Source organism: Setaria viridis, chromosome 1 (genome assembly GCF_005286985.2).
Source record: "Setaria viridis chromosome 1, Setaria_viridis_v4.0, whole genome shotgun sequence".
In the NCBI taxonomy this organism is placed as follows: Eukaryota; Viridiplantae; Streptophyta; class Magnoliopsida; order Poales; family Poaceae; genus Setaria; species Setaria viridis.
In genome coordinates this window covers 10,275,259-10,287,130 of record NC_048263.2, presented here as the reverse complement: position 1 = coordinate 10,287,130, position 11,872 = coordinate 10,275,259, and the positions used below count along the sequence as shown (strand labels likewise).

Here is an 11,872-nt window from a genome sequence, read left to right as displayed (position 1 = left end):
GGTCTATTAGCCTATACTTGCAAGTTGGCTACATGTCTAGGTAAATCATAGGCATAGTATTGAGCAGGTTATGATGATGAAGAATGCTTGTTGGTTAAAGAATAGGTTAATGGAAAGATAGAGATAACAATAAAAGGTATTTATAGGGCAAAGGAGGACATCCAATCATGATGCTACTATGCTAATGGGTAGTAGGGTTGTTAAAAGGAAAAATAAAACAATATATAGTTACATGGAAATGTACTTGCTAACAATTCCACTCCTCCTTTCTTCCTGAGCTTCCAAGATCCTTACAACAATGATCTCCTTCCATGTTAACTAATAAGTATAACGATTGGTGTGTGATCGTTTATAGTATATATGACTGGTTGCTCTCACTTTCACTACCCTCAACCTCAATCATTGTACCTTACCTAACTATCAACACCTTTGAAACTATCGGTGCGACATATTCCTCGTCAACGAGAACTAATTCAATAGAATTTCTTCTCAATTTTCTTGAGGGGTTTTATAAGGGTTGTTGATGGCTAAAAATGCGTAATGGATCAAAAGTTGTTTTTGCACAATCGCACGGTCCATAACCACACGAAACGCAGCCCATTAGCCCATATTTGCCACCTGATCGATCACAACGGAACGGGCCCACCATCTCTCTCTTCTGGCCCGTCGAAGCTCAAATGGGCTGCACCTGGGCTCGCTCAAGCTCGGCTCGTTGGCACAGCTCCCCTTCCTCCTCTCTGCTCTGCCTCGGCACAGCAGCGTCGCCGGCAGCGAGAGAGAAACGGGTACAGGAAGCGCGCGCGATGAGCCAACGCAGGCGATCTCGCGCTGCCGGGTTGCCGCCTGGCGACCCCGATCCGCCTCCTTCGCCGGAGAAGGCGAGGCGGATCCGGCCGTGGGCGGCGCTGGGGTCGGATCGGAGGGTGCTGGCGCTCGCGCTGGCGTTCCGCGCGGCCAACGCGCTGCTGGTGCGCACCTACTTCAACCCCGACGAGCACTGGCAGTGCCTCGAGGTCGCCCACCGCATCGCCTTCGGGTAAACTCGCCGCTGCTCATTGTCTCGCGGGTTTTTGTTAGAGCGCGCGCGGAATTGGATCCGTTTGCCGCTCGACTCGAGGGAATGCGATGATTTCCGTGCGAAGAGGGGGCAGCGAGACATTATTTTTCGTGGAAATTTGATGCCAGAGTGCTAATGCATTTGGTTCTCTCGCGATTGGTTGCAGGTATGGCCATCTCACTTGGGAGTGGAAGCGGGGCCTTCGAAGTTACCTCCACCCGTTGATCTTTGCTGCTCTCTACAAGATTCTGGCGCTACTCCACCTGGATACTCCATGGTTTATGGTAATAGCTTAACCAGATCCTGACGAGTCTAGCAGAATATCAATTGCGCGCAGGATGGTGATTCTAGCCACGAGCTCCTGGAGCTAGAATTGCCTGGGAGCATGCCCCTTTCTATTTTCTAGTCGTAGGTTACATCGGAGTACTGCTGGGAACAGAACTTCTCTAATCACTATTGATAATAGGTTATCCCTTTTCGAAAAAAGAATCGAGAATTCTAGCTGACAAATGACTTGGAACTGGTTTCGAACCATCATGTTGGTTTTGTGATACCAGCTTGTTCAGAAACATCCAGACTCGTAGTTTAATCTCATTTCTAAAATACCAATTTGCAAACTTAATATGAACTGAAAATTTGGAGAGGCAGCATTCCCTTATTTGTTTATTTGCTTTCATGTAGGTGATGGCTCCACGCCTCCTTCAATCTGTCTTTGCAGCTTTTGGAGATCTTTACTTGTATAAACTTTCCAAACTTATTTTCAACAGTCAGGTTGCCCAGTGGACAGTATCCTTAAACTCATCTATGTATATATATGATTTCTGTCATAAGTATATAACTGCAGTGACATATTGGATGTTGGCCTTAACAAACTGTTTGCAGTTATTCTCCCAGTTGGTTAATTGGTTCATGTTTTTTTGCATCACACGGACTCTATCAAACAGCTTGGAGACGGTTTTGACTGTGGCTGGACTCTATTATTGGTTTATCGCAATAGAGTCTTCCAAGGGAACCTCAATTGTTTCAAAGCAGCAGGCTGCTAGTAAACAAAGCCCCCCAGCAAGAAAATTGGCTCTTCTGATTGCAGCCTTATCCTGTGCCATTCGGCCAACAAGTGCTGTAACATGGCTTTATGTTGGTCTTTTGGATTTTATTCAGATGAAATCCAAATGTTATTTTGTCTTTCTTGAGGTCATTCCAGTAGGGTAAGTTATTGTAAAATTCATGTTGAACTTTCAATCTTTCGTTGTTTAGGATTTGTGAATTTCTCTGTGATGTCTTATCTTTATTGTTTCTTCATTTTGTGCACTGGACATACACACAATGCTGACATTTTAGAAGTTAGCCATGTTAAGTTCTTTTTTCCGTTCCATTCTGTTCTTTTTTCTTCTTTCCATTGTGGGACACATGTTGCTAAAACGTCTGTCTGATGTCATTTTTGCTCTTTTCCTACCAACGACTATTTTATGTAAACTATTTGTTTAATCTTTCTGCAGGGCCATTGTCCTTGCAGTAACAACACTCCTTGATTGGTGGATGTATGGTTCCCAGGTCATAGTGCCACTTAATTTTTTGAAATTCAACCTCTTCTCTTCAGGAGGAGACTACTATGGAACACATGTCTTCCACTGGTACTTCACACAGGGGTTTCCATCTATGATTTGGACATTCTTACCATTTGCAATGTGCGGAATTGTCAAGTCTCGGGAATGGAGGATTTCAGGTTTAATCGCTTGGGTATTAGGGGTTTACAGCATACTTGGACATAAAGAATTCAGGTATTCACTGGTTCTTGCAAGTGTACAGTGTTCATGTAATCAACTGACTTCTTCTCACTATATACATGATATGATACAAATTGATTGAATACTGCAGATTTGTTCTTCCAGTGCTACCTGTAGCATTGATGTTCTCCGGATACTGCTTAGCTGCAATGTCACAATTCAAGGGCAAAATTCTGCATGGGAAAAGATGCCTTTCAAGGTTGCAACTTTCTGTTATTCTTCTCATCATAACTAATGTTCCAATGGCCTTATATATGTCGTTATTCCATCAAGTAAGTTTTCTCTATGCCAATATTGTTCTTACTTCGTTTGCTTTATGGATTACTTCTGTTGCTTCTTCATTATTTCTATTTAGGTCTTATATGCAATACTCATTGTGGCAGAGAGGAACGGAAGATGTTATGTATTATTTGTCAAAAGAAGCCCATGATGGAAGAGTGAAGAGTGTCCTCTTTCTCATGCCTTGTCATTCAACACCTTACTACTCTACCTTACATCACAATGTACCTATGCGCTTTTTGGACTGCACTCCTAGGTGGTTATTTTCTTTGTACTTTGAAAATGCAATAGATTTGACCTCTCATATCACTATACTTGTGCTTGCACATACGTTGCCGCTGACTTATTTTGATGCACTCAGTGGTAACAAAGGGACCTTGGATGAGTCAGATCGTTTCCTGACAAGCCCATTTGAGTTTGTGGGCGAGGTTTTCGGAAATTTATCTTCATTCAGTCACATTGTATTATTTGAGTCCGAAGAAAGACATGTTCACCACTTGCTTCTGGGCAATTCCTTTCTTGAGGTAATATGCCATGCTGCCTTAAGCATCATTTTTTTTTACTTCATGGTTCAATACACACACATTAGCTACTGCTTTCCAGTGTTCGTTATTATTTGTCAAGCAATATGTGTTAGACTGTTACTAACTAGTGTAGGAATTTCTTGTTTCGTAATAATAGTACTCAAAACTCATTGACAATTGTCATGGTTGGCAGGTCAGGAGATTTTTCCACACGCATTTCAAGGTTGACAGAGACCTTCAGTCATCTGTTGTTGTTTATTCACAGGGGGATGTGTTATGATTTGGCATTGCTGTTGCAGAAAAGGCCTGTTATCTCATCTAACAATCTTCATATGCTTTGTGTTGTTTTAGTTTTTCATTTCAGAAATGAGCTGTAACATTATTGTATATACTTCTGATATCTTGACCCCTTGAAAAGAGATGTTCTTTTACTTTTATTGCTGTTGCATAACATTTCACAGCTTGCATCGAGCCTTTATGTCCATGGTTTGCGCTTCTATGATAAATTTGCAGCTTTAGTGATACTGTCATAATTAACTGGAAAGATAGGAAGTGTAGTCTTTCCTAACAATGACAAGGGATGGCATGAATGAGGTGTGTTAATCTGTCCATTTCTTTGTTCACTTGCTCAAATATTTGATATGTGCATAAAGAAAGGATCGAGCAAATTGGCTTCACTCCATAAGAGTGGCTAGGTTTCTCCTTTGGATCACCAACTTTTACCATCTCTCCTCCTTTACCAGGTCACAACATACACGGAGTTGCAAAGTCAACTATGTATTTTCAAAAAAAATGTGCTTATTTATGGATGCCCTAATAGTCTTGTCTGTAGGCTTTTGTTAGGTAGCACAAGGTCCAGCATCTTCTCCATATTGACTCTTCTGATTCACTGTTATATCCAGTTTCATTTCTTTGTGAATGTACCCCAAATTGTGTTTTACGTTATGTTTCATGTTAGTATAACAAACTATGTGCTGCTTCTGCTCTCTTTTAGTCAAAATTGATAACTGAATGTGTTAGCTTGTTGACTCACCTCATAAAGTAACAGTGAGTTGATGGGCCTTGCTTTCACCTTTTATTATTTTGCAATATAACCTAACCCTAATGCTCAGGAAGTTACCTGTCTGGCGAAATGCAGGTTTCATCTGGCTAACTGTGACATGATCAGGTCTCAAAACATCCTAACATTTCATTTATTTGTATTATCAGTTACTGTTTTCTTGTCAGTCGAAGTAGATATTACATGGATCGATTCTTTGACGTACAGGAGTTTCACTTTTTTTTGGTCTCAGGGCAAGGTACTGGCAGTTTGACATTAACTAATCTATTTGTTGTTGATTGTTAAGTTTACTATCAGTATACACTGTCCCGTTATTCCTGCCTTACAGTGATCATGCGTGAAAACATTTATAATGTTGTTAATACCTATGTATCAACTTCTGTGCTTGCTTCTATTTCTCGAAGTCTGTTTCAATAGTAGTGTGAGTTTGAGTTTATTGACGTCACTTGTACAATGCTGTATGGTTAGTTCGTATTAGATGATGCAGCAGTCTAGTGGATTCAAGTCCCAACTTGTGAATTGTAATAAGCAATTCCATGTACTGTATGCCATTATGAAGTATCATCGGAATCTGACAAGTTTGGCATTCATATTGAGAAGCTTGATGCCAAAAGCAAATGCCACATATTACAGAGTATTTTTTTCAGGAAAAATGAACTTCAAATTCTGTTCTGATCTATAATTTTGGTACCTCTACATTTATCATCTACCAATTTCTAAATCTAGTGCCATCAAACTTCCATGCCGTCCAGTACTAGAAGGGTCATAATTCGATGGATTTTCAAGCAAACATTCAGTTTCTTCACTAGCATTCTCAGTCAATTGTTTGCGCCAGGTTCTCCGTATAAATCTCAACTTTTCAGCCACTTCTGACATTAATGGCCGCTCTTCCCCTTTCATACTCAAGCAACACTTTGCAAGTTGAGCAACTTCTTGGAGAAGCTCCATTCCAACACCCAATATATTTCTGTCCAAGATAGATTGAAGTCTGCTCTCTTTCAATGCTAGAAGAAAGGATGATGCCAGGCTTTTCTTTTCTTCAGTACCATCAGAATAAATCGCTGTCTTCCTTGTAATTAGCTCTAGAAGCACGACTCCAAAACTATAAACATCACTCTTCTCTGTTAGTTGACGCTCTTGTAAATATTCAGGGTCTAGATAACCCAGAGTTCCCTGCACCATTGTCATAAACTGTATTTCATCCTTTGGAAGCATTCTTGATGCTCCAAAATCAGTGATTTTGGCTATATAATTGTCACCTAGGAGAATATTTGGAGATTTTACATCTCCATGAATTATGGGAGGGGATGCTGATGAGTGCAGATATGCCAGTGCTTCTGCAGATTCCTGGGCAATCCTGAGGCGAGCGTCCAATGAAATGGATGGGCTTCGGTATGTGACATGTATCAGCTCAAATAGAGTGCCTTTTGGCATGAATTCATACACTAACATGGGAACTTCAACTTCTAAGCAGCAACCGAGAAGCTTGACTACATTTCTATGGTTGATCTGTGACAGTATAATCATCTCTTGCACAAAATCATCTTTCTGAACCATGTTCATGATCTTTGAGCGTTTTATGGCTACTACTCTGTTGTCTTTGAGAATTCCCTTGTAAACAGTGCCATAGCTACCTCTCCCTATTTCTCTGCTTGAGTGAAAATTGTTTGTTGCCTGCTCTAGTTCTTCTGTTGTGAATATTCTCACTGTGTCAACTTGCTTAGATCTGATTTGCTCATATAACAGGAGACCCCCATTTTGTTGGAAGAATCTCTCCTTTTCTTTCATCAGCCTTTTCTTCTGGCATTCAATCAGTAGTGCAAAAATGCAGGTAAGCAAAAGTATAGCACATGATGAAATACCTGCCAAGGAAAACATTGTTTGAGTTATTTGAAATCTAAAGTAACATGTCCCTTTTGGGTACCTAACCACTTGATTAAGAACAGTACTCTTTGTGAGGCACAATTGCGAACAGATATCCAGCTGCTTCCTATAGGAGAAAAGGATAAAGTGCTAGTCTGCTACTTATAATTTACATCTAATACCTTCAACAATCAAAATATAAATAAGTTTTTTACATATGTTTCTTTCATTACAAAAGAAGTGGCGATATGATGGTTTATGGAGGATGTGCATGTAGGACCAGTAATGCTCTTCAATTAATGTGTATGCAGAAACTCTGGCTTCTTCTTCCTTTTGCATTGATTAGACAAAATGGTTGGTTGCCCTTTTGTATCTTGATGCTTTGATATGTTACCCTTATATTTATATGCATATAATTTACCATCTGCGTTTTCTAATGTGTTAGAAGATTTATGGTTCTGCGCATTTGATTTATCCTGATAAGAACAGCATCTTCGTCAAACAGTGTCAGAATACGAATATCACAAGTGAGCAGAATTTATTTTTTCATTTGTTTGTTTCATATGGCTACCATACCCCTATGACATTCCCACAATCTGTCGCCTACTTTCAATTAGATGACTAAGTAGGGCTGAAACCTACTCTCAATTAAGGAATTAATTATGTAAATCATATAAATTATCAGTTGGTTGATTTTGTGTGTGAAAGAGATCTATAGAAAAGTCAAGTCTCGTAAGTTGATTTGTGTTTTTCTATCGAGTGTCTTTTCTTAGGTGGACTTTTCTGGTGGCAATCTCTTGTGCCGTCTTTTGTACTAATTATAATATGGAGGTAAAGATTGCAAGATATAACTTTGTTGTTCAAGGATCGCAAATTGGACATGTTGGATCAAGTATGAAAATTTGAAATGAATGGTTCAATACTCTGTCGACTCATTTCATTTTGCTTTGGCCACTAGCTAAGCGAAAAGATCAAAAAGTTCAAATGAAAGTTTCTAATAAGTTTTAGGAGTCTATTTCATGTGTCTGATGCTTGGAAATATCTGCTACATTAGGGTGACTTATCCATGCTATTCTGATAACTCTACTGAAATGGAGTGTAAGGAAATTACCTATAAACAGTTTTGTTAATTTAGCCTTTTCTGAAGCTGTATGTGGATTGCAGATCGAGATTTTTGGATCTATGCTGTGAGTCCCAGATGGGCAGGAACAGTTGTAACCCCCAATTGTATTGCTGCATATTCCAAAGCACTTATAATGATCTGGTTTTTGGCATTCATTGATATCTGCAAACATCAAACAAGAGTAGGCAATAACTGAAGGTCAGTGAACAGGTAACTTGGTGTAAAGAAAAACTAGATTCTGGAGAGTTGATGACCTTGGCACCCATCCGCTAGGTAGGGGTTCCCTTCGAAGCCATCCTTGCAATTGCAGAGGTACCCTGTAGCATTTGGTGACTTGACACACTGGCTGTTGTTGCTAATGCAGGCATATGATGTTCTGTCCTTAATCGCTTCATCACAGGATTCTCTTCCAGCTACCCAGTCAAGCATAGCAGGAACTCCGCCCTTGAACTTCTCTGTTAACTTGTCACCCTCAAGGTAAAAAGGCTCAAACCTGAACGAATCTTGCTCTGCAACGAAGGCATAGCTGCATGGGTTGAACTCAAGTACCACAGAATTGTTGTACCTATTATCAAAGGTCATGTTGAAGGAGGTGAGGCTTGGTGCAATGGATGTCTGGCAGCAGCCCATGCCAGAGCACTGGCCGCTATCATCCACGCTTTGCTTGTTCGGGCACATCGAGAAGCACCCAGCTCCAGCCGTGTATTCGTTGTAGCCGCCCAAGAATGCAAGTGTATTGCATCCAACCGCTGTTAACTTGTTTGCCTTGTTGGATATCGTGAACAATTCAGCAGTAGTTGCTGACGCCCATCCATCTGTGGTGGTGCCGTTCTTGTAGCAATTGGTGGCAATCAAGGTGCTGACTCTAGCCTGCCCTCCTATCAGGCTGATGTTGTAGATCTCCATCAGGCTGCTTGAGTTGTGCATAAAAGTGCGGTTATCCTCGCATGAAACGTCGAACCCATTGGTGTAATAGCAACCAGGACCGATGCCAAAGGGGTAGGGAATGGTGAGGTTGCCGCATGTTTCTCTGCAGCCAGGCTTTGCCATACTGGACGCTGTGCTGGTCTTGATGGTTGTTAACAGAAGAGTGGCTGCTAAGGATAGCCAAGGTAACACTCGAGCCATCTCTGTGTGCTTTCCTGCCTCTGTGTGTTTTCTCCTATGATACCATGCTTATATAATGGCCAAGGCCAGGATTGTGTTGCGACTGGTCAGAGCAGACTCGGTCAGAATAAATGGTTTATAAGCCGTGTTTGCTGTTTGATGTCCCAGATGTGAGACAGTTTCTTCTTGGAGTTTTGAAATTACTTCTTTCTCCTTTCAGCTGATGTGTCGTCTTCAGCCACATGTGCAGGCGTTGGTACGCCGATTTTCATTGGTTTGATCTTTCAGCAGCGTGCGTTGAAGCATCGTGGTACTTGGAAGAAGAATCGGTCGGTCCAGCTTATATAGTCTGACTTGTAAACGCGTAATTGCAATGTTACAGGCCCTTCTTGTTTTGCCGGAAGATATTAAGGGAGAAGCACACGTCATTGTACCAAGATTCAAGATCAAGAATCAATCGCCAACACAACAGAGACTGAAGAAACATGCGTTCGCGGACGCGCCAGCAGAGCAGGGGAGACCCAGGTTGAGCCCACTGAGGACTTTGGGATGAAGACCCGACGATCGTGAGTCAACAGTCGGTCAAGAACTGCCGTCTTTCCTATGCTGCGCCGGGCCAGCCCCAGACGGCGACGGGCCACGACGGCCATGCCCGTCGTTCGTCCATATATATAGAGAAAAATAGCTCGTTGACGTTGACGCCAATCTGGAATAACCCGTGGTGGGAGTTCAAGTTGAGAAGCTAAGCTTGGTCGAGATGATTTCTCACAAGGGGAATTGTACGTCATTGTATCAAGCAGATTGGGAAAAAAAAATCAGCGGCAACAAGCAGCACAAACTCAAGAAACATAGCCGTTCAAAACAAGCAGATGAAAATAACATAGGGTTCAAATGAAAGTACAGCATACAAATAGCCGTTTGCACCTTAATGGTAAATGCACAAAAGAAGGTACATGCAGGATGCAGCAGATGCGGCTGCTTATTCTCATGGCGTGCCTCAACAAAGGTGGTTGGTGATCCGAACAAGGCTCTCGGTGTAGGGCTTGACGTCGAAGGTGAAGAGGTCCTTCCACTTGCGCTCCTTGCGGCCCTGGAACGCCATACAGTCCATCTCACACAACGTGGTGAGCTTACAAGTCACCAAGTTGTAGCTGTAGATAGCTTGTGCTTGCCGCAAGATGATTCCACTGCTGCAAGGTGGAAGAGCCATTGTTTGGAAAAGACCAGAGACATTGATGGAGTACCGGCGCTCCCATGGTGAGTTGAGGCCCTTGTCAACTACCGGTAATGTCCAGATGGTCAACATTGTCTCATTGGTACTGGCTGTCAGGCACAGCTCCCGGCCGTGCAGCACGTCTAGCAGAAAGGTATAATCTAGAGAAGGGTCCAATGAATCCGGCAGCCTAGTGATGCCGAACTCCTCGTCGTCCAGGCTAAGGTGGAGGAGAGCCCGTGGAGGCTGCTGCTTATCATGCTGCTTAGGCTCAGCAATGCGCCAGAACATGTACCCGTTGATGCTCGGGGCGGTCTGACATCTCTGGGGAAGGTATGGAGGATCATTCCTAATCTTCCCCCAACTCCAAATGCCACCGTGGTCGTCATCTGCAATGGTGCAAACCTCCATCCCCATGCTTGTGCGATCCTTGGACCAGTAGAAGCCCTGGACTACCTTGTACTTGCCGATGCGCGGATCCAGGCCGAGACCGACACAATAGCATGCTCGTCGTCCACCTAGTCGCTTTAGATTGTTGCGGCCACTTTTTGGCAGCGTGATGGCATCCCTGGTGGCTGGGTTGAAGACGTAGAGGCTGGTGTCAGTGGGAGCAAGCACCAAGCCGTCACAGTGCGAGAAGTAGTGCAGTTGGTTGAACTTGCAACGATATTCCTTGTCATGGATAAATGTCGCCACCTTATTACCTTGCTGCCATTGGTAGAAGCGAATGTGATTAGAGAAGGTGGTTGGCCAGCGCCCTTCGTCCTCAGCGATGACATAGTCCAGGGTCTGGGGGCTGATGATGAAGCATGGGTCCTTCTGCCAATTGGAGGCTGAACGCCGGAGGTGCGCTTGGATGAAGATGGGGTCGGAGATGATGGCTCGCCAGGCCTTGGAGACAGACTTGCAACGCACCAGGACCTTAACAGGCAGCCGCACCAGGATCTCGATAACGACCTCTTCCATCAGGTCGGGAGGAAGCCTTGGTGTCCTCTTCCTCTTCCCGCCCATCTTCTTCTGTGAAAGAGAGAAGATTTTAGGATCGGTATGAGATATAAATATTGGCAAGAGTCACGATATCCATGTCGGACTAGACTCGATATCCATGCCGGACTCGGAGTCGGATGTACGCAGAACTTAAGTTTGTTTGATGATTTCTTTTTTTACAGCAACCAACCGGATATATCAGAAGAAAATAGAATATTTTCTTTTCTGAATGATATGAAAGAAGTGATATATTTTTTTAATCTAACAAGAATCACAGTAAAGAAAACCAAAGCGGACAAGAATCAATCTTTGATGCCCTGCAGAGAATGAGGAGTAATGAACTTAGAAATCGCATTGCTTACTTACATCGCTAAAGGGCCCCCCTTTGGCCACAGTGATACAGCTCTCCATCCATTCTCCAGTGTCGGATGTCGCCGAGATCCCGCGGTTGCATAGGCGAGAGCGCGCTCCGCCGCCGAGCGGAACAAGCTCGGCCATCGGAGCGCCTGCCAGATCCCGTGACCTCGAGCCCGTCGCCGCCGCGTGGAGGCACCGAGGTGGACAGAGGGGTGACGCACTCTACTACCTGAGGGCCACCGCCTCCGTGCACTCCTCCGGTAGCCAGATCCACCGGCGGACCTGGCCGGGCCGGGGATCGGCCGCTTGTGCCCGACAGTGTTCCCTGGCAAGCGCTTCAATCAAACGACGGATCTTCGACGACGTTGCCGTGATTGGGGGGGGGGGGGGGCGGGCGGCGGCGCGATGGAGATGGCGAGTGAGGGGACGGAGAATGGAGAGACGAATGGGAGAATGGGGAACGGATCCTCTGTACTGTCCCGCCCCCGACTATTTTTACAAAATACTAAAATAAAAAG

At 43.6% G+C, this 11,872-nt stretch overlaps 3 protein-coding genes across 3 annotated transcripts; 1 reads left to right on the top strand and 2 right to left on the bottom strand.

Annotated features, from left to right (window-relative positions):
- Window positions 1-732: 732 nt before the first annotated feature.
- On the top strand, window positions 733-4,081 carry LOC117849130 (mannosyltransferase APTG1). The gene is made up of 9 exons (XM_034730721.2): window positions 733-1,036; window positions 1,224-1,341; window positions 1,739-1,843; window positions 1,940-2,262; window positions 2,554-2,835; window positions 2,933-3,113; window positions 3,225-3,376; window positions 3,482-3,644; window positions 3,838-4,081. The coding sequence occupies exons 1-9, from the start codon at window positions 804-806 to the stop codon at window positions 3,922-3,924; spliced, it is 1,644 nt and encodes a 547-aa protein (XP_034586612.1). The 5' UTR covers window positions 733-803; the 3' UTR covers window positions 3,925-4,081.
- Window positions 4,082-5,263: 1,182 nt separating this feature from the next.
- Window positions 5,264-8,867, bottom strand: LOC117849122 (wall-associated receptor kinase 2). The gene is made up of 3 exons (XM_034730714.2): window positions 7,945-8,867; window positions 7,679-7,852; window positions 5,264-6,566 (listed from the first exon to the last, which is right to left on the bottom strand). Exons 1-3 carry the CDS (start codon window positions 8,816-8,818, stop codon window positions 5,407-5,409), a joined length of 2,208 nt encoding a protein of 735 aa, XP_034586605.1. The 5' UTR covers window positions 8,819-8,867; the 3' UTR covers window positions 5,264-5,406.
- An 809-nt stretch (window positions 8,868-9,676) lies between these two features.
- Window positions 9,677-11,012, bottom strand: LOC117853825 (putative F-box protein At4g10190). Its single transcript, XM_034736113.2, has one exon. The coding sequence runs from the start codon at window positions 10,974-10,976 to the stop codon at window positions 9,795-9,797; it is 1,182 nt and encodes a 393-aa protein (XP_034592004.2). The 5' UTR covers window positions 10,977-11,012; the 3' UTR covers window positions 9,677-9,794.
- Between the last annotated feature and the right edge of the window lie 860 nt (window positions 11,013-11,872).

Coding starts and splice junctions, on each gene's coding strand:
- LOC117849130 (XM_034730721.2), top strand. CDS start 804: ATGAGCCAACGCAGGCGATCTCGCGCTGCCGGGTTGCCGCCTGGCGAC. Junction 2,263..2,553: donor CTTGAGGTCATTCCAGTAGG/GTAAGTTATTGT, acceptor ATCTTTCTGCAG/GGCCATTGTCCTTGCAGTAA. Junction 3,377..3,481: donor TTTTTGGACTGCACTCCTAG/GTGGTTATTTTC, acceptor TGATGCACTCAG/TGGTAACAAAGGGACCTTGG.
- LOC117849122 (XM_034730714.2), bottom strand. CDS start 8,818: ATGGCTCGAGTGTTACCTTGGCTATCCTTAGCAGCCACTCTTCTGTTA. Junction 7,853..7,944: donor CCTAGCGGATGGGTGCCAAG/GTCATCAACTCT, acceptor TGATGTTTGCAG/ATATCAATGAATGCCAAAAA. Junction 6,567..7,678: donor ATTAACAAAACTGTTTATAG/GTAATTTCCTTA, acceptor TTTCCTTGGCAG/GTATTTCATCATGTGCTATA.
- LOC117853825 (XM_034736113.2), bottom strand. CDS start 10,976: ATGGAAGAGGTCGTTATCGAGATCCTGGTGCGGCTGCCTGTTAAGGTC.